We start from the raw sequence: 20,094 nt of genomic DNA, 5'->3' as shown, positions 1-20,094 counted from the left end.
ACTGTACCGTAAATGAACTGTATAATACCTCTTTCTAAATTAGTTGGACAATCTACCAGACCCCAGATGGAACGACGCAAGGTACTAAAAAGAATACGTAAAAGTAATCTGTGACTCTTCAAATGTAGCTAATGTCTGTTGAAACAAATGATTCTAGTTTCTTTAGTGAGGGATATCATCTCCTTCACCCTCTCTTCTGTCTTGGCCTCTGATGCAGATGCATGCTTTGAGAGGAGGTGCGATATGTTAATATAGCGATTCTGTGTCAATATATCAGTTAAACTCTGAAATGTTCTTATTTAAATTTAATTACTGCATATACATTGTCCTTAACCGTATTTATCTGCTTCAGCATTAATTTGAGACAAACGACGTGTAAGTCAATCACAGAATCTGCCTTCACTATCTGTTCATGACTTATGGAGTCCAATTACAGTTCTTCGTATGCCTTTTTATGCACGACGGCACTAGCGATTAAAGGTTTACTGCCGATAAACGGTATGGTATCATTCCCATTGATGGCTGACAACGAAAACAACCTACTTCGATTTTGAAGTATGATTTTTATTCATTTCATTTTCTCTATCAGAACGTCTCGCCTTTCCTTATACTATTGTTACTCTCATCAGTTCCATTATGAAACATTTTAATGATTAATTCTGAACTAGAGCAGAAATACTACAAATGGATTTCATTGAACATATGTTAGCTTGCTGTGAATAGCGTCCAGCAATGCAGGATGGCTATCTCCTCATTTTGGTAAACATAGTTTCGGTAGACCAAAAAACAGCTATATGATATGAATAAGTATCTGGGTGTTGAGTATCATTCTTTTGTAACACCATAATAGTGAACCGGATTAACAGGTGATTGCATACTCATAAGAGTGCATGTGGGTTACGTAGTTAGTTCACGTAAAAAGTGAGATGTTTGAGATGCGACTTGTCACTGATTCGAAGCATTGAATAACAACGAACGGCAATGTATTCTAAAATAAATTCGAAAGAAAGAGAGTAATAAACGTTTTTGTTACTTCAGGATACAATTAATGAATTTTGAAACCAGCGTAGACATTCAAACCCACAAATACGATATTCCTAGCTTCGAAATACATTAATTTAGCTCATGGATCAACATGAATCGAAAAAGATAATCAAACGTCTTTCGTACAACATGTAAAGGAGAGCTTTTAATGAAGACACAAATGCAAAACCTCCAAGAAATCTACACTGCCATCTGAAAATAGGCTCCATCCCGAAACTACACTCATGTTCATAAAATAAGGATAATTGCAGAATAAACTGGTGCTAATAGAGTAGGCATATAGGGAACACACACGACACACATCTGTAAGTCCATTGTATTGGTGATAACTTGAGAAAACCGTTCCTGAAACACATGTGCTTCTAAATGCCATTGCTTCCTGCGCATTTACCCCAACATCAGTATGGGATATGATCACCTTGCACACGTACACACGCTGCACAACGGGTTGGCATACCCTGAGTGAGGTGGTCGAGCAGCTGCTGTGGTATTGCCTTCCATTCTTGCACCAGTGCCTGTCGGAGCTCCTGAAGTGTCCCAGGGGTTTGAAGATGTGGAGCGATACGTCGACCGAGATGTTGTCGATGGGGTTTAGGTCTGGAGAATAGGCAGGACACTCCTTTCGCCTGATATCTTCTGTTTCAAGGTACTCCTCCACGATTGCAGCTCACTGGGGCTGTGCGTTATTATCCATCAGGAGGAAGGTGGGACCTACTGCACCCCTGAAAAAGCAGACATACAGGTGCAAAATGACTTCCCAATATACCTGATCTGTTACAGTTCCTCTGTCAAAGAGATGTAGGGGTGTACGCGCACCAATCATAATCACACTCCTCGCCATCAAACCACGACCTCCATATAGGTCCCTTTAAAGGACAGTAAGGGGTTAGTATTTGGTTCCTGTTTCACGCCAGGTGAAACCCCAGCGAGAATCACTGTTCACACTGTACCTGGACTCGTCTGTGAACATAACCTGGGACCTCTGTCCAATGACCATGTACTGTGTTCTTGATACCAGGCTTTACGGGCTCTCCTGTGACCAGGGGTCAGTGAAATACACCTTGCAGGTCTCCAGGCGAATAAACCATGTCTCTTCGGTCGTCTGTAGACTGTGTGTCTGGAGACAACTGTTCCAGTGGCTGCTGTAAGGTTCCGAGCAAGACTACTTGCAGTGATCCGTGGCCGTGTGTGGGCACTGATCGTGAGATATCGGCCTTCTTGTGGTGTTGTACACTGTGGACGTCCCGTACTGTAGCGCCTGGACACGTTTCCATCTGCTAGAATCGTTGCTATAATTTGAGATCACACTTTGTGGCACACGGAGGGCCCGTGGTACGACCTGCTGTGTTTGACCAGCCTCCAGTCGCCCTAGTACTCTACCTCTCATAACGTCATCAATATGTGTTCTTTGACCCATTTTGAACGCACAGCCACCATTAGCACGTCTGAAAACGTCTGCACACTTACTCGCTTCACCGTACTTTGACATGCACCAACACACCTGTGCATATGTGGACTGCTGCCAGCGCCACCGTGCGACGACCGTAGGTCAAATGCACCGCTTGGTCGTACCCCGAATACCCCGAGGTGATTTAAACCCGCAGACCGTCCATCAGAGCGTTGGTTCACCATGTGTCAGCATTATCCTTAATTTATGAGCGTGAGTGTAGCAACGATGCAATAAAATATTTTATCAGAAACGTGTGGCGAGTTGCAGTATTTTCTTTGTAAGAGTCTTTGTCTATAAACAGGATGAAAATGAAATTAATGGAGTGGTCTTTGTAAGTGGTACGTAGTGCAGATAAGATCGTAATGTTTTTATTAATTTAATAGGATGCATCTCTCAGAGTTGGTTCTTAAAGTCGCCTATTCCACTAAAAATAGCCTTAAAATCTAATCCACTTTCTAAGTATCACTAAAGATAAACTGTCACGATCAAGCGTTTACAAAATTACCTGTACTGATTGCCCTAGTTATTGCATAGGTCAGACAGGAAGAGCTTTATCGGCTAGATACAAGGAGTATTTACCCACAACAAGTGGGGATGGCACCTGTGGCTCGACATTTGCAGAACATCTAATCCAAATGGCCCGTGCCCTTACTCCACTTATAAACACAGAGCTCTTAAAGTAAGAAGCTAAAGGATGCAAGCTAGATGTTCTCGAAGAAACGCAAATTTTCAAATACCTCCTTTATGATGAAAACAACTTGCTTAATGACCAAATGCAGTGGAAAAATAAGAACTTCTTCAAAGCATTTCAGCCCTTGCTTCGTCTACCATGATAGTGCGGGACTTCCTATGTAGCCCGATCCCATTGCCCTCTTATCTTTATTTTACATAAGCATTTCACGTAATGGTTGTTATTTTCTATAAGGCTTTTTCATAATTGGTACACATCAAATGGAGTATCTCTAATTATGAGCTTCGTAAAGTTTGCGTACACATGACTTCTTATAACTGCCTTTGAAATAACTTGTGGCGTACTACGTCCCTACACACGATTTATTAACCCGTTAAATGTAATACTGTATACTCCTTAGTACCCACGCCAATACCTGGCTACGACATTTACACTAACCTATGTTCAATGCTGTTTCATAATTTTTTAAACATAAAATGGTGTATTTATATTTAAGTGCTTCTTAAAGTTTGCATGTAACTCCACTGGATATACTATCTTCATAATGTTTTGTGGGGTTGTACGCACCTGTTATCCGATAATTCCATTACTTTATATGATCTTCTACCTTCGTCAGTAGCTGGCTATGACATACAGCCTACTGGTTTTCTTATGTATTAATTGCTGATCATATATTGTATATCTAACCGCTAACCTGTATGAAACAATGGTCATAAGTTCCACATATTTAGGCACTGTGAACCTCAACTTATGGCCTTTTCTTACTAAAAGGTCCCTTTACGCTATATAATGTCTTTTGCCTCTCGTAGAACTGTAACTTCAGCTATTATGGTTTATTTGCCAGTAACATTTTTGCTGTTGTAGCAAATAATGTTATCAATTAATGTTTATTCTTACTTGTTTACTGTCCACTTGCTATATGTCCTTTGCCTTTTATGGAATGATAATTTCAGTGACTTATGGTTGTAATGCCATTAATAGTCCGAACTACTGTAATAAACTATGTTCCATAATAATCTCAGTTAACATTACGACTCAGCGCCAGCGGCCCACCTGTCTGTATTGTCTGTGTGGCCTATCGTCAAAACATCAGCAGAAGTGCGCGCAGTCTTACGACTATGTACTGTAGTACTAAAATATTAAGCTTGACAAGGCCAGTATCTGGCATCTTTTAATTTTAATTTTATATTGCGACATTTCTGAAGAAGGCTACATTATCATAGCCGAAACCCAGGTAAAGTGTCTTTGTTTATGCAACTGGAGGTTGAAATTTAATGTAACTGCATTTTACAGTTGCTGATTCTGCTGCACCACGCTAAAAATATTTATTTAGCTTGCTTTCTCTAACATTATTGTAGGTTGCGTTCTTGTATTTGCTGTGAGCTGCATCCATTTAAATGGTTAAAATTATATGTGGTCTTATTGTGTGATATCCTTGTTATTGGATTGCAGTTTTTGTTGTGAATATTGTTGTGTTTTTCATGGGAGTCTGTGAAGTAATGAAATAGAAATGCAATTTGAAAGAAATGTATCACACCTACCACGGCATATCCTCTGCACTCAATTAGTCTATCGCACTGTGGTAGCAAAGAGCATGGTTACGGTGTGGTGGGATGTGAGTTACTTATTTTTTAATTTTTATTTTCTTTATCTGGGAGAAAATTGTCTTCATTTTGCTGATTGCTACATCTTACCTTGTGTCCTCTTTAGCGGGTATTACTCGTCACCGTTTTGTTTCGGTATGGCCGCCAGGGAGGTGCCTGCGTTCACTGAACTGAGGTTACAAGAGTTCATTTGCAAGTTAAAGATTCAAGGCGCTAACATGTTGGGGAGTGTGCCAATGTTAGCACGCAGCCTACGGGATGTTCTTCGTCCCGTGGTCCTGTTGAGCATGCAGGAAGCAGAGGTCAGTGGCTCCACCACCAGAATTATACTCGCATTGACCGATTTAGATAAGGTTCCCTTTTTCCGAATGAGCGAAACATCTCGCTCGCAGGTTAATAGAATTAGTGCCCCCTAGTTCACAATGTTAACAGGACACACCGTTTGTGTAGCATCAGACCCTCCAACTCCATGTGTAAATTATTAAGAGAACAGCCGCGTACGAACTCAGGATATGTTATCTCGGGGGAAATATCGCAAAGTGAATCAAGTACACGCTTAACAGACCGCTGAGCAAATCCCTCCTGGGCCCCCTGCTAAAACTGGGCACATCCAAGCAGTGATTGTGATGTGTTTTCTAACCTAAGGACATCACACACATCCATGCCCGAGGCAGGATTCGACCCTGCGACCGTAGCGGTCGCTGGGCTACAGACTGTAGCGCCTAGAACCGCACGGCCACTCCGGCCGGACTCTTCCGCCTGGTGAGCAAGATGTATGAGACATGCAAAATACCCCCAGACTTCAAGAATAACATAATAATACCAATTCCAAAGAAAGCAGGTTTTAAATGGTGTAACAATTATCGAACTATCTGTTTAACAAGTCACGGTTCCAAAATACTAACACGAAGACTTTACAGAAGAATGGAAAAACTGGTAGATGCCGACTTCGGGGAGCATCAGTTTGCATTCCGGGGAAATGTAGGAACGAGTGAGGCAATACTGACCCCTAGACCTCTCATATGAGGTAAGTTAATAAAAGACAAATTTACGTTTATAGTATTTGTAGACTTAGAGAAACATTTTGACAACGTTGACTCGAATACTATTTTCCACATTTTAAAGGTGGCAGGGATAAGATACAGGCAACGAAAGGCTATTTACAATTTGCGCAGAAACCAAGTGGCAATTATAAGAGTCGAAGGCTATGATAGGGTCCAACTGGCTCTAAGCACTATGAGGTTTAAATCTGAGGTCATCAGTCCCCTAGACTTAACTAACCTAAGGACGCCACACACATCGATGCCAAAAGCAGAATTCTAACCTGCGACCGACGCAGTAACGTGGTTCAGGTCTAAAGTGCCAAGAACCGCTCGGCCAAAAGGCCGGCTTAATGAAAGGGAATCTGTGGCTGAGAAGAGTTCAAAATGGCTCTGAGCACTATGGGACTTAACATCTGGGGTCATCAGTCCCCTAGAACATAGAACTACTTAAACCTAACTAACCTATGGACATCAAACACATCCATGCCCGAGCCATGATTCGAACCTGCGACTTTAGCGGTCGCCCATTTCCAGACTGAAGCGCCTACAACCTCGTGGCCACTTCGGCAGTTATAAGAGTCGAGGTCATTAAAGGGAAGCAGTGGTTTTCAAAGAGAGTGAAACAGGGTTGTAGCCTAACCCCGACTTTATTCAATCTGTATATTGAGCAAGCAGTAAAGGCGACAAGGAAAAAGTTTGGAGTAGAAATTAATGTCCAGAGAGAAGAAATAAAAACTTTGAGGTTGGCCGGTGACATTGTAATTCTGTCAGAGAGAGCAAAGGACTTGGCAGAGCAACTGAACGCAATGACAGTATATTGAACGGAGGGTATAAGATAAACTTCAACTAAAGCAAAACGAGGATAATGGAATGTTGTTGTTGTTGTGGTCTTCAGTCCTGAGACTGGTTTGATGCAGCTCTCCATGCTACTCTATCCTGTGCAAGCTTCTTCATCTCCCAGTACCTACTGCAACCTACTTCCTTCTGAATCTGCTTAGTGTATTCATCTCTTGGTCTCCCTCTTTGATTTTTACCCTCCACGCTGCCCTCCAACGCTAAATTGGTGATCCCTAGATGCCTCAGAACATGTCCTACCAATCGATCCCTTCTTCTAGTCAAGCTGTGCAACAAACTTCTCCTCTCACCAATCCTATTCAATACCCTCTGATTAGTTATGTGATCTACCAATCTGATCTTCAGCATTCTTCTAAGCACCACATTTCGAAAGCTTCTGTTTCTTCCTTTCCAAACTATTTATCGTCCATGTTTCACTTCCATACATGGCTACACTCCATACAAATTCTTTCATAAATGACTTCCTGACACTTATATCTATACTCGATGTTAACAAATTTCTCTTCTTCAGAAATACTTTCCTTGCCATTGCCAGTCTACATTTTATATCCACTCTACTTCGACCATCATCAGTTATTTTGCTCACCAAATAGCAAAACTCCTTTACTACTTTAAGTGTCTCATTTCCTAATCGAATACCCTCAGCATTACCCGACTTAATTCGGCTACATTCCATTATCCTCATTTTGCTTTTGTTGATGTTCATCTTATATCCTCCTTTCAAGACACTATTCATTCCGTTCAACTGCTTTTCCAAGTCCTTTGCTGTCTCTGACAGAATTACAATGTCGTCGGCGAACCTCAAGGTTTTTATTTCTTTTCCATGGGTTTTAATACCTACTTCGAATTTTTCTTTTGTTTCCTTCACTGCTTGCTCAATATACAGATTGAATAACATCGGGGAGAGGCTACAACCCTACTCACTCCCTTCACAACCACTGCTTCCCTTTCATGCCCCTCAACTCTTATGAATGCCATTTGGTTTCTGTACAAATTGTAAATAGCCTTTCGCTCCCTGTATTTTACCTCGGCCACATTCAGAATCTGAAAGAGAGTATTCCAGTCAACATTGTCAAAAGCTTTCTCTAAGTGTACTAATGCTAGAAACGTAGGTTTGTCTTTCCTTAATCTATTTTCTAAGTTAAGTCGTTGGGCCAGTATTGCCTCACGTGTTCCAATATTTCTACGGAATCCAAACTGATCTTCCCCGGGGTCGGCTTCTACTAGTTTTTCCATTCGTCTGTAAAGAATTCGCGTTAGTATTTTGCAGCTGTGACTTATTAAACTGATAGTTCGGTAATTTTCACATCTGTCAACACCTACTTTCTTTGGGATTGGAATTATTATATTCTTCTTGAACTCTGAGAGTATTTCACCTTTCTCATACATCCTGCTCACCAGATGGTAGAGTTTTGTCAGGACTGGCTCTTCCAAGGCAGTCAGTAGTTCTAATGCAATGTTATGTACTCCCGGGGTCTTGTTTGGAGTCAGGTCTTTCAGTGCTCTGTCAAAACCTTCACGCAGTATCATATCTCGCATATCATCTTCATTTACATCCTCTTCCATTTCCTTAACATTGTCCTCAATGTAGTCGAACTAAATCAGGTGACGCTGAGGGAATTAGTTTAAGAAATGAGACGCTTAAATTAGTAAAGGAGCTCTGTTATTTGCGAAGCAAAATTACCGATGATGCTCGAAGAAGGGTTGTACACTGTTGTACACTGGCAATGGGAAAAAAGCATTTCTGAAGAAGAGAAATGTGTTAAGGTCGGGTACAGAGGTAAATGTTCTGAAGTCCTTTCTGAAAGTATTTGTATGGAGTGTAGCCATGTATGGAAATGAAACACGGAGGATAACCAGTTTAGACAAGAAGGGAATAGAAGATTTTGAAATGTATGGCTACAGAAGAATGCTGAAGATTAGATGGGTAGATTACGTAACTAATGAGGAAGTACTGAATAAAATTGAAGAGAAATTTATGGTACATCCTAACTAGAAGAAGGGATCGATTGATAGGAGACATTATGAGGGATCAAGGGATCTCCGATTTTGAAGAGTGCGGATAAAAATCGTAAAAGGGAGACCAAGAGAGGAATACAAGAAGCAGGTTCAGAAGGATGAAGCAGCGATGCGGATTTGGGGAACTTCTAAAGTTAATATCCGAATTGGTAATTTTAAGTGAAAATTCCCAGTTAACGTAGCACGTAATTTGTAAAGTCGGCCATTACAGCTTGTGACTTCATCCATAACGTTGTATTAGTTCCTCAGTGGAGTCAAAGAATGTTTCATTTTGAGTTTACACCTCAGAAAAAAACTGAGTTTTGTAAGCATGTGGTGAATGTAAGAACAGTGTAAAAATCAGTTACCAGTTCTGTGGATACTGATTCTCCGATTTATGACATTGGAATTTACAAGATGCACAAAGGAAACTGATTGTCAATTTAAGTGGATAATTTAGGGATGTGCTTAGTGATAGATTAGGAGAAGTTAAAGGAGAATAATACTGACTTAAAGGGCAATTTTCCTGTAAGGTCTCTTCCATACAGATTTTCACCACGTAGGATGAGGGAGTTAATGGTGACTATAGCTGAAAGAAGTTAGGTGATGGAGTTATTAGGCCATCTAAATCCCCGTCCTCCTCTCTTGTGTTTGTGCTGCCTAAGCCCCGGGCGAGGTGAGACTGGTTGTTGACTATCGGCCCATGAACAAGAAAGAAGTTCTTCAATCAGTCTCTCTTTCTGATTTGCACTCGTGCTTCTCACGGTCGGCTACAGCGAAAACATTTTGTCCCCTACGAGCAAGATCATTACATTATGAAACTCAGAGGCGAGAAGATAATGCTGCTATTACAGGTTGAGTGGTACTGTAATGAAAATACTTGACTACGATCCTTCAGAAGTATTGGCATAACATCTGTTCCTAAAACAGAACCGAAACAGGAAGGAAGATGAGGGCTAAATACTATTAACAACGAAGTCATAAGAGATGCAGTACAATCACAGATTAAGGGAAGCTGGGTAAGAAATCGGCCATGCCCTTTCAAAGGCACTATCGCCGCAAACGTAAATCAGACTTGTTGGATACAGGTTTGAAAAGTCGTCCTTTCGATTGCAGGTCCAGTGGGATAATTACTATGAAACTGCACCAAGTTAAGTGGAACAGGAACCTACTATATGTTGTTGATTGCAGTTGAGAACTGAATCTTCTAAAAATACGATCACCAATTGATTCTCAGATCTTATACTTTGTTTTCGATATTTATATTTCCTTTTTTCTTTTCAGACACAGAACAAATGGCAATGTATAGAAATTCCCGTAACTTAAAGTAACTTGTGACACACAACAATTTTTGTACATAATATTAGGAAAGAAACCCAAATTGAATAGGTGCAACTTTATAAATAAAGACAGATAATTTTATTTTTATACAAATATTGCAGTGATAAATTGACAGAGCTATTCGTAAATATGTACAGTTTATTGCTACATGAGAGCCATTTTCACAATACATTCGGTGGTCATATTTACAAGGTGTCAGCTTGCTAGGGCACTAGTAGTGTACTTTTGCGTGTGGAGTGGCGACGGAGGCATGCGCCGTCTTCAGAGGTGCTCCGTAGACTCTAGCAGCGGCAGCTGGAGACAGCAGAGAGCGTGCAGCTCCAGGAAGTATGCCTCCTGAAACAGTTGTAGAAGGCACTGAGGGAGATGTCTAATCAAACGGGAACATCCTACTTTTGATGTCAGTCCACAATGCAGAACACCATAGAACAATTAAAATGCTGTTTGAAGTTCTGGATTAATTTTATTTGACCTCATCCATCGCGCATCAGAAACTTTTAATGGTGATCAAACTTTTGAATAATTCTAAATAAATTAGAAACTTCTAAGAGTTTTAAATGTTATAATTCCATCATTGTAATTAACTTCACAGTAAATGGTTGGCTGTCTATTGCGTGTAATCGTTCTATATAGTTTTAAGAGCGGGCAGTTTGTATCCAACTTCTAATACGAACCCCTTTAAACTGTACGGACGTAGTATTAATCAAGCTGCACATACTTAATTATTGCCAGGAGGTACAGTAACCCACAGAATCAGGGCAGCAGCTCGAGAAGGAAAACATGGCAAGTGTCACATTCAGCTTGAATTTAATTTGTCAGGTCTCCAATATTTATGAATAGAAATAGGCTTCCCGTTTGACAACTCATCTATTTTCAGTTGTCTTCCAGCCACGAAATGCTTTTAATTGCAAGGACAAGAGGTGCAACATCAGACTAGTAATCTCTGAGGTCGTACGCTTAACTCCTTTGATTATAAGTGCATACACTACTGGCCATTAAAATTGTTACACCAATAAGAAATGCAGATGATAAACTGGTATTCGTTGGACAAATATATTATACTAGAACTGACATGTGATTACATTTTCATACACTTTGGGTGCATAGACCCTGAGAAATCAGTACCCAGAACAACCACCTCTGGCTGTAATAACGGCCTTGATACACCAGGGCATTGAGTCGAACAGAGCTTGGATGGCGTGTACAGGTACAGCTGCCCATGCAGTACCACAGTTCATCAAGAGTAGTGACTGGCGTATTGTGACGAGCCAGTTGCTCGGTCACCATTGATCAGACGTTTTCAATTGGTCAGAGACCTGGCAATGTGTTGCCCAGGGCAGCATTCGAACATTTTCTGTATCCACAAAGGCCCATAGAGGACCTGCAACACGCGGTCATACACTATCCTGCGGAAATGTAGGGTTTCGCAGTAATCGAATGAGGGGTAGAGCGACGGGTTGTAACACATCTGAAATGTAACGTCCACTGTTCAAAGTGCGTCAATGCGAACGAGAGGTGACCGAGAAACATAACCAATGGCACCCCAAGCCATCACGCCAGGTGATACGTCAGTACAGCGATGACGAATATATGCTTCCAATATGCGCTCACCGCGATGTTGCCAAACACAGATGCGACCATCAAGATGCTGTAAACAGAACCTGGATTCATCCGAAAAAATGACGTTTTGCCACTCGTGCACCCAGGTTTGTCGTTGAGTACACCATCGAAGGCGCTCCTGTCTGTGATGCAGCGACAAGGCTAACCACAGCTATGATCTCTGATCTGATAGTCCATGCTGCTGCATACGTCGTCGAACTATTTGTGCAGATGGTTGTTGTCTTGCAAACGTCCCCATCTGTTGACTCAGGGATCGAGACGGGGCTGCACGATCCATTACAGCAATGCGTATAAGATACCTATAATCTCGACTGCTAGTGATACGAGGCCACTGAGATCCAGCACTGCGTTCCGTATTACCCTACAGAAGCCACCAGTTCCATATTCTGCTAATAGTCATTGGATCTCGACCAACCCGAGCAGCAATGTCGCGATACGATAAACCACAATCGCGATAGGCTACAATCCGACCTTTATCAAAGTCGGAAACGTTATGGTATGCATTTCTCCTCCTTACACGAGGCGTCACAACAACGTTTCACCAGGCAACGCAGGTCAACTGCTGTTTGTGTATGAGAAATTGGTTGGAAACTTTCCTCATGTCAGCACGTTGTAGGTGTCGCCACCGGCGCCAACTTTGTGTGAATGCTCTGAAAAGCTAATCATTTGCATATCAAAGCATTTTCTTCTTGTCGGTTAAATTTTGCGTCTGTAGCACGTCATCTTCGTGGTGTAGCACATTTAATGGCCAGCAGTGTATATAGACTTCCGCTATATATGGATGTGTTATCATTACCTTCAAATGGTTCAATAAATTGAGACAAAGACTCTATAGACTTCTGTGTCCTTAGCAAACACAATAAAATGTGGAAACAGAAACAAGAATCAGTTATCCGAAATGTTACAGAAAAAATGTCTTTGTAATCACTAATGTTAGAAATACTGTTTCAAACCTGGAAGGATGTTTCGAGCAGCGGCAGCGGCAGGAGCGACAGCAGCTCCTAGGGGAGCAGGCCCAGTTGGGACACCATCCTTGGAGACGACAGCATTAAAACCTGCACCAGGGGCAGCCGTGTACTGGACAGTGCGCACACTGCCATCGGGCTCGACCAGGCTGTAGCTGCCCTCCACCACGTCACCGCTGCGGCTCTCCTGCTGCTGCTTGGCGTCGCCGGTCAGGGCGTCGCTGACGCTGTAGCTGAAGCTGTACTGCGGGTTGGGGTCGTAGTATGGGTCAGCCAGCTCGGCGGGCAGCCCACCGGCCAGGCGGCCCAGACCACCGCCGTAACGTGCAGCGGCCAGACCGGCGTAGCCAGGGGCGGCGCCAGCGTAGCCTGGAGCGAGACGAGAGTAGGCACCACCAATACCAACACCAGGATAGGCACCTCCTAGAGCACCAGCGTAGCCAGGGGCGACACCAGAGTAGCCAGTGGCGAGGCGAGAGTAGGCGCCACCAACACCAGGATAGGCACCTCCTAGTGCGCCAGTGTAGCCAGGAGCATAGCCACCGATGCCAGCACCAGACAGTCTGGCCCTAGCCGCTGCAGCAGCGGCGGCGGCGGCGGCGGCAGCGGAAGCAGCGGCACCCCCGGCCAGGCCTCCTAGGAAAGGAATGAGTTAATAGTGGCGTCTACTGTATTCTCTCACACAGTTCCTATCGAAGGTACTAGCAAATAGTTGCTTGCAGTAGAGTTTATATAGCATGTAAAAGCTATGACGGTCTTCTGTTTAAGGCATTGGACAAGTATTTAAATCTAAATACACTCCTGGAAATGGAAAAAAGAACACGTTGACACCGGTGTGTCAGACCGACCATACTTGCTCCGGACACTGCGAGAGGGCTGCACAAGCAATGATCACACGCACGGCACAGCGGACACACCAGGAACCACGGTGTTAGGCGTCGAATGGCGCTAGCTGCGCTGCATTTGTGCACCGCCGCCGTCAGTGTCAGCCAGTTTGCCATGGCATACGGAGCTCCATCGCAGTCTTTAACACTGGTAGCATGCCGCGACAGCGTGGACGTGAACCGTATATGCAGCTGACGGACTTTGAGCGAGGGCGTATAGTGGGCATGCGGGAGGCCGGGTGGACGTACCGCCGAATTGCTCAACACGTGGGGCGTGAGGTCTCCACAGTACATCGATGTTGTCGCCAGTGGTCGGCGGAAGGTGCACGTGCCCGTCGACCTGGGACCGGACTGCAGCGATGCACGGATGGCCGTACACCTCTGGTGATAGTCGAGGGGACACTGAATAGTGCACGGTACATCCAAACTGTCATCGAACCCATCGTTCTACCATTCCTAGACCGGCAAGGGAACTTGCTGTTCCAGCAGGACAATGCATGTCCGCATGTATCCCGTGCCAACCAACGTGCTCTAGAAGGTGTAAGTCAACTACCCTGGTCAGCAAGATCTCCTGATCTGTCCCCCATTGAGCATGTTTGCGACTGGATGAAGCGTCGTCTCACGCGGTCTGCACGTCCAGCATGAACACTGGTCCAAATGAGGCGCCAGATGGAAATGTCATGGCAAGCCGTTGCGCAGGTCTACATCCAGCATCTCTACGATCGTCTCCATGGGAGAATAGCAGCCTGCATTGCTGCGAAAGGTGAATATACACTGTACTAGTGCCGACATTGTGCATGCTCTGTGGCCTGTGTCTATGTGCCTGTGGTTCTGTCAGTGTGATCATGTGATGTATCTGACCCCAGGAATGTGTCAATAAAGTTTCCCCTTCCTGGGACGATGAATTCACGGTGTTCTTATTTCAATTTCCAGGAGTGTAGTTGCTTGCAGTAGGGTTTATATAGTATGTAAAAGCTATGTCCATCTTCAGTTTAAGACATTGCCCAAGTTACCAGTGTTGGCAATAACGATGCTCTACGGAACACAGATAATATGTCTAGCAGATGCAATACACTAATTCCATTTAAAACACAATTGTAAGTGGCCATCCATCTAAAAGTTCATTGAAAGGCAATTGTTCGTTAAGTTTACTACATTTTGTGAAGTATTTCATCATCTGCTTCCTTGTTATATTTTGATGTCACCACAAGAATAATTAGAATAAGAGGAAAAAATAGAATTACGAAAGGGAAAACCATTTTTCGAAACCTCTTGTCGTTGGTGAGGACTAGTTAGAGAGACACTTTTACAAGATTTGCTGCAAACGACCCACAGCAAAATTTGGACTGAGGAACTAAAAAAAATAAAAAAGTAAAAGTGGTTTAAATGTCTCGGAGCACTATTGGACTTAACTGCTGAGGTCATCAGTCCACTAGAACTTAGAACTACTTAAACCTAACTAACATAAGGACATCACACACATTCATGAGCCGAGGAAGTATTCGAACCTGCCACCTTAGCGGTCGCGCGGTTCCAAACTTGAGCGCCTAGAACCGCTCGGCCACTCTGGCTGGCTCTGTGGGACAGAAACTGTAAATAAAATTATAGAGAAATATTTGCAACATTGGATAAAGTGTGTATGTGTTAAAGTAATACACTGACAGTTCTAAAATGGACGAATTACTGTTCATTATGGCTAAAACCGCTCAAGTAATTTGGAAAGGGATCTATGACGACAAATAATTATGAAATTTTGTAGTAAATTTTCAATGATTTTTGTGTGGCACTAAAGATATGGAATCTAAGAGGATAACCGATGTCTTTTGCGTGTAGAAGGACCACAAGAACAAAGACATCTTTATCATTCGGGCTGGAAAATCAGACATCGTCCCTCCTTTGGGAGACTTGCGCAAACTACCTGTGAGTCCGAGTCCGGCGTTGTAAGGAAGGCCGCCTCGCAAGGCGGGAGCCGCCGAGTAGGAGACGGCGGGAGAGCCCAGGTAGCCCGCACTGGCCACACCCAACAGCACACAAGCGCACAACAGTACCTACAACACCACAGACGGGTACGTGTACCGTCTGTAAACACAAATTCCAATATGCCGAAGAGTACAGTACGTCCTATCAACGAGATGCACGGCATATGTTCGACCTAGATGTTCTTTCTTTGGGATAAAAGAACATATCTGTTACTGTTAGTGGGAAAAGGGCAGTATTAGCATGTAGGCGTTTATGGTGAGTTTGATACTCATTCAAGTGAACAATGACCTCCATTTCATATGATTTATGCCTCAAAATTCCCCATTATGACTGCTGATGTTTGTTTCTACAGACAGCATGCTGTTAAAACCAACACTATTAAAAGAAATTTGTGACTGCTACAGACGACTTGCCCATAACATTACAGACATAATTATGAGCACAAACAGAATAATCTACTTCTAGACACTATTTACAACTCCATTAACATGATTAGACTGAAATATATGTGTAATCAGATGCACACCTTTTCACATATATCCGATGACACACCGGTAATGCTCCTTCGTTATCTTTCCAGACATTTGGTATTCCACTTTCACTCAAGAAAAGACAACGGACATCATCACAAGTGTTGAATCTCTGACCGGTTTGACTCAGTAAGATCTCATGGTATACATTACATCAATATACTTTCGTATAGCTTTTAATGCAGCAATCCTGTTCTAGAGTTATAAAAGGACGTAAAATCTAGTGTAATCAGGCATCAGAATATCACATTCACTTCGCCAGAAACCTTTCAATGGTGGCGGAATAGGATTTCAATATCTTTTAACGCCAGTACTGTACTGAGAGTAACTTAGAAGAGTACAACATGTACGTCAGTTAGTTCTAGTTAGGTACGGTTACATTAGTTCTTCAGATTTATAATTTGAAAACACACGGCGCTACTTGGAGAATATAGGTAATCACAGCTTGTTTCACGTCTCTGATAAGGGAGGGACTGTGGCCATTGAACTGAAGCTCTAGCATTGACATTCGATTCAGATGGGTATTGAGAGAGAAAGAGAACGAGAGAGAGAGAGAGAGAGAGAGAGAGAGAGACAGACAGACAGACAGAAAGACAGACAGAGAAGATGAGAGGGATGCACATGAAAAGGGAGAAATTGAAACAGAGAGTCTGCAGCAAGTTTTCATGTGCACAGGTCTGTGGTAGTAAATATACGTTCTTGTGTTGCGGGGAGTCATCACATTCGTATAATGAAGTAAAGCGGGCGTCTGAAACTTTTAATTGTGTTGTCGAGACAGAAGGTAGCCGCAAAAATAGGATGTGGAGGAACGAAGTTTATAAGATGTGGTGGTACACAAAGATGCCAAAATTGACAGATAAAGCATTAAATGAATAATTACTGGAGAAAATTAGCGAGAACGTACAATTGAGAAGGAAATATGATAAACTCCAGGATCACAGTGTTGTAATACAGTGAACACCATACTTGAATATTTTGGTAATTTACTTCATATGCCAAACTAAAAAAATTGCAGAAGAAAGGAAGAGACGGCTAATCGGTTCTAACCAGACCAACAACTGATGAATTAAAAAAAGAAAAGAAAGACTCGACGTCTTCCATCCACAGTCATGAAACGAGATGACAGAAAGAGAAAAATCAGTGTTTACCATAATATTAACACTTTCCATCGGTATGTCGTTGACGAAGCCTAGAATGTTATATTCCTTTACATGTTTTTACAATATAACTTTCAGTTCGGATTAATGAGGACTATGATGGTAGCATTCAATATAAGAAAGATTCTTAGGAAGTGTTCTGTTGCATCTGGCCCACAATGATAACGTCGATCTGCTCAAAGCTGAGATGATGATGATGATATTTGGTTTGTGGGGCGCTCAACTGCGCTCTTATCGGCGCCCATACAAATTGCCAACTTTTGCTCAGTATAATCTTGCTACTTTCATGAATGATGATGAAATGATGATGAAAACACAAACACCTAGTCATCTCGAGGCAAGTGAATATCCCTCATGCCGGAATCGAACTCGAGACCCCGTGTTTGGGAAGCGGGAAAGCGACGGCAAGACTACGAGCTGCGGGCTCACAGCTAAGAGGACAACGATACTATTTCATGTTTATCTGAGTCATAGCAGATCATAGGCATCCTTCCGCAAGAGTAAAAATGAAAAAAGAACAGTTTCAGCTTTGCGATGCCAAGCCTTCAGTTTGACTTCGATATTTTCTAAATTGTTCAATTGTTCTCTATTTATGCAACTGATTTTACTAAAAATTAGATCATCAACACACTTTGTTAGACATTCAAAATACGTGAAACTAGAAATTTGGATTTGAAGCCTGGTGTTTCTTCCGCAAGCAATAGCCTTCTACGAGTCGTCTGTCCATTCTGTAGAATCACCTTTGCTTGTCTTTTCCCACATCTCCTAACTCTACTCATTGTCACACAGTCCAGCTGGACGCGGTCCCAAGTATTTAACAAAAAAGATGACGTTGGAGGGTAAAACGTCGTGGGGTAGCGTTCTCGCTTCCCACGCCCAGGTTCCCGGGTTCGATTCCCGGCGGGGTCAGGGATTTTCTCTGCCTCGTGATGGCTGGGTGTTGTGTGCTGTCCTTAGGTTAGTTAGGTTTAAGTAGTTCTGAGTTCTAGGGGACTGATGACCATAGATGTTAAGTCCCATAGTGCTCAGAGCCATTTGAACCACTTGAGGGTGAAACCTGCAAAAGCAAGAACCCTGTCAGCGCTAAGTTTAACGTGAGCTACAAACTGTGGTGCCGCTTGGGATTTTCTTGTTGTCAGACTATTGGCAGAACTAAGAGAAGCGATAACTGACATAAACATGGTAATACCTATTGAGATCAAATCCCGAACCTAAGAATATGTAATATATGAAACAACTGAGCCAGCTTAACATGCAGCTTATGATTAATTCTGTGGTGTCACCGCCAGACACCACACTTGCTAGGTGGTAGCCTTTAAATCGGCCGCGGTCCGGTAGTATACGTCGGACCCGCGTGTCGCCACTATCAGTGATTGCAGACCGAGCGCCGCCACACGGCAGGTCTAGAGAGACTTCCTAGCACTCGCCCCAGTTTTACAGCCGACTTTGCTAGCAATGGTTCACTGACAAATTACGCCTACGATAGTTAGCATAGCCTTCAGCTACGTTATTTGCTACGACCTAGCAAGGCGCCGTACTATTGATATTGTGAATCAGGTACCATAAAGAGCGACGTTCTCCGTTAATAGATTAAAGTTAAGTATTAAACCAGCTACGTCCGTTTTTCTCAATTCTAATTCCCTTGTCATGTTCCAGACCTCACGCCAGCGTGCGTGAGCTAAAACGCGTGCATTTCGGCCTCCTTTACTAACACGGTTGGCTCTCCTGCCAACCATAACAAATTCAGTCATATGTCAACGTATATTTCACATTTTCAAGTGAGGTTTCCTTTTGAGAGATATCATGCGTAACGTTACCAGCATTTATTGACTGTCCGAAAGACGTTTTTCTCTTTCCCTGTCTGGTGACACTTTCGTTACTATATAAAGCCAAAGTTTCTTACATTGCAGAGCTGAAGAGTTTATGCATTGGTGAGAATTGGACTAGATTCTAATCCCCATTTGACAATCCAGACTTACGCTTCCAGGAATTTCGTTAAATAGCTTAGGGTGGATGTTCTGATGGTTTACTTGAAAAGCCAAAATGAGTTTCATTCCCCACCCTTTCCTGTAGCTCTCAGATACCACCTTTTGGTCAACAGACTGCTGTACCTGCCTACTACTATGTCCTTCGCATCTCGCTGCTGCCTCACCTGAAGAGCCATGTCGGCTTGTGGAGACGACTGGTGGGCGACTGGCTCCAGCACCGGCTGGAAGCCCCTTTATAGAGACAGAGCAGGGCACAGCCCCCACCTCATCCCGCTGGATATGGCTGAGTGGCAGACCAGCCGCTGGTGACGCAACAACCGCCCAGAGGGATCTGGTTCGCCGCATCTGCCACGCCTCGCGACCTCACACACACACCGCCAGCCGGATGATCTTGTTCTTCTGCCTGCGGCGTTTCGAAAGGAAGGTGACCTTGACATTTCACTCTGTGTCCGAAAGTAAGATGGGTAGCGTCCAACTTTACTGTCACGTCAGGCCTAATGTGACTCTGGAAATGGTGAGTGGCGAAACCCGAAATTTTTCCTGCTGCAGTGCGTATATAAAGAGACATCTCCAAAGACCAAACGATTGTAACCCACACACATCGAGCGTTTATACAATGGAGAACATGTGTAGCAAAGTGGGTAAGCTAGACAAGCTTAGAAAAACAAGAAAGAGCGCCTTCTGACCTCCTTTATCTTTAGCGAAGGTCGTTCATCACATCAGATCTCCATCCTCCATCTGTTTCAGTAGAAGAGGTAGCTTGGCCCTCCTCAGAAAAATGATGCCGCAAGACAACTCTTCAGGCTTCACCTACATCTGTCACCATGGGAATTGATAATGCAGTAAGTCGATGTGTCAGTAAGTTGAAAAGCTCCAAAATAAGAAATTTTGTGACTCAATTAAGACACGAAGAACTGCAGAGAACTGTAATAAATTGTACAGAG

At 43.1% G+C, this 20,094-nt stretch overlaps 1 protein-coding gene across 7 annotated transcripts in view; it reads right to left on the bottom strand.

The window, feature by feature from the left end:
• Positions 1 to 19,379, bottom strand: part of LOC126362843 (cuticle protein 21-like) — a 159,898-nt gene extending 140,519 nt beyond the window's left edge. For 2 of the 7 annotated variants that reach the window (XM_050007921.1, XM_050007920.1), the window contains exons 1-3: positions 19,315 to 19,346; positions 15,414 to 15,543; positions 12,600 to 13,247 (exon numbers count right to left, since the gene is read on the bottom strand). In XM_050007921.1, the coding sequence (XP_049863878.1) occupies positions 12,600 to 13,247; positions 15,414 to 15,543; positions 19,315 to 19,326 (790 nt within the window). In that variant the 5' untranslated portion in view covers positions 19,327 to 19,346. Of the gene's footprint in view, positions 1 to 10,144; positions 10,363 to 12,599; positions 13,248 to 15,413; positions 15,544 to 19,314 lie in introns of those variants that run through there. The other 5 variants (XM_050007918.1, XM_050007917.1, XM_050007919.1 and 2 more) reach the window with 4 other exon arrangements.
• Between the last annotated feature and the right edge of the window lie 715 nt (positions 19,380 to 20,094).

Source organism: Schistocerca gregaria, chromosome 1 (genome assembly GCF_023897955.1).
Source record: "Schistocerca gregaria isolate iqSchGreg1 chromosome 1, iqSchGreg1.2, whole genome shotgun sequence".
In the NCBI taxonomy this organism is placed as follows: Eukaryota; Metazoa; Arthropoda; class Insecta; order Orthoptera; family Acrididae; genus Schistocerca; species Schistocerca gregaria.
Note: the sequence above shows the minus strand (reverse complement) of the source record. Positions and strands in the feature narration are given on the sequence as shown.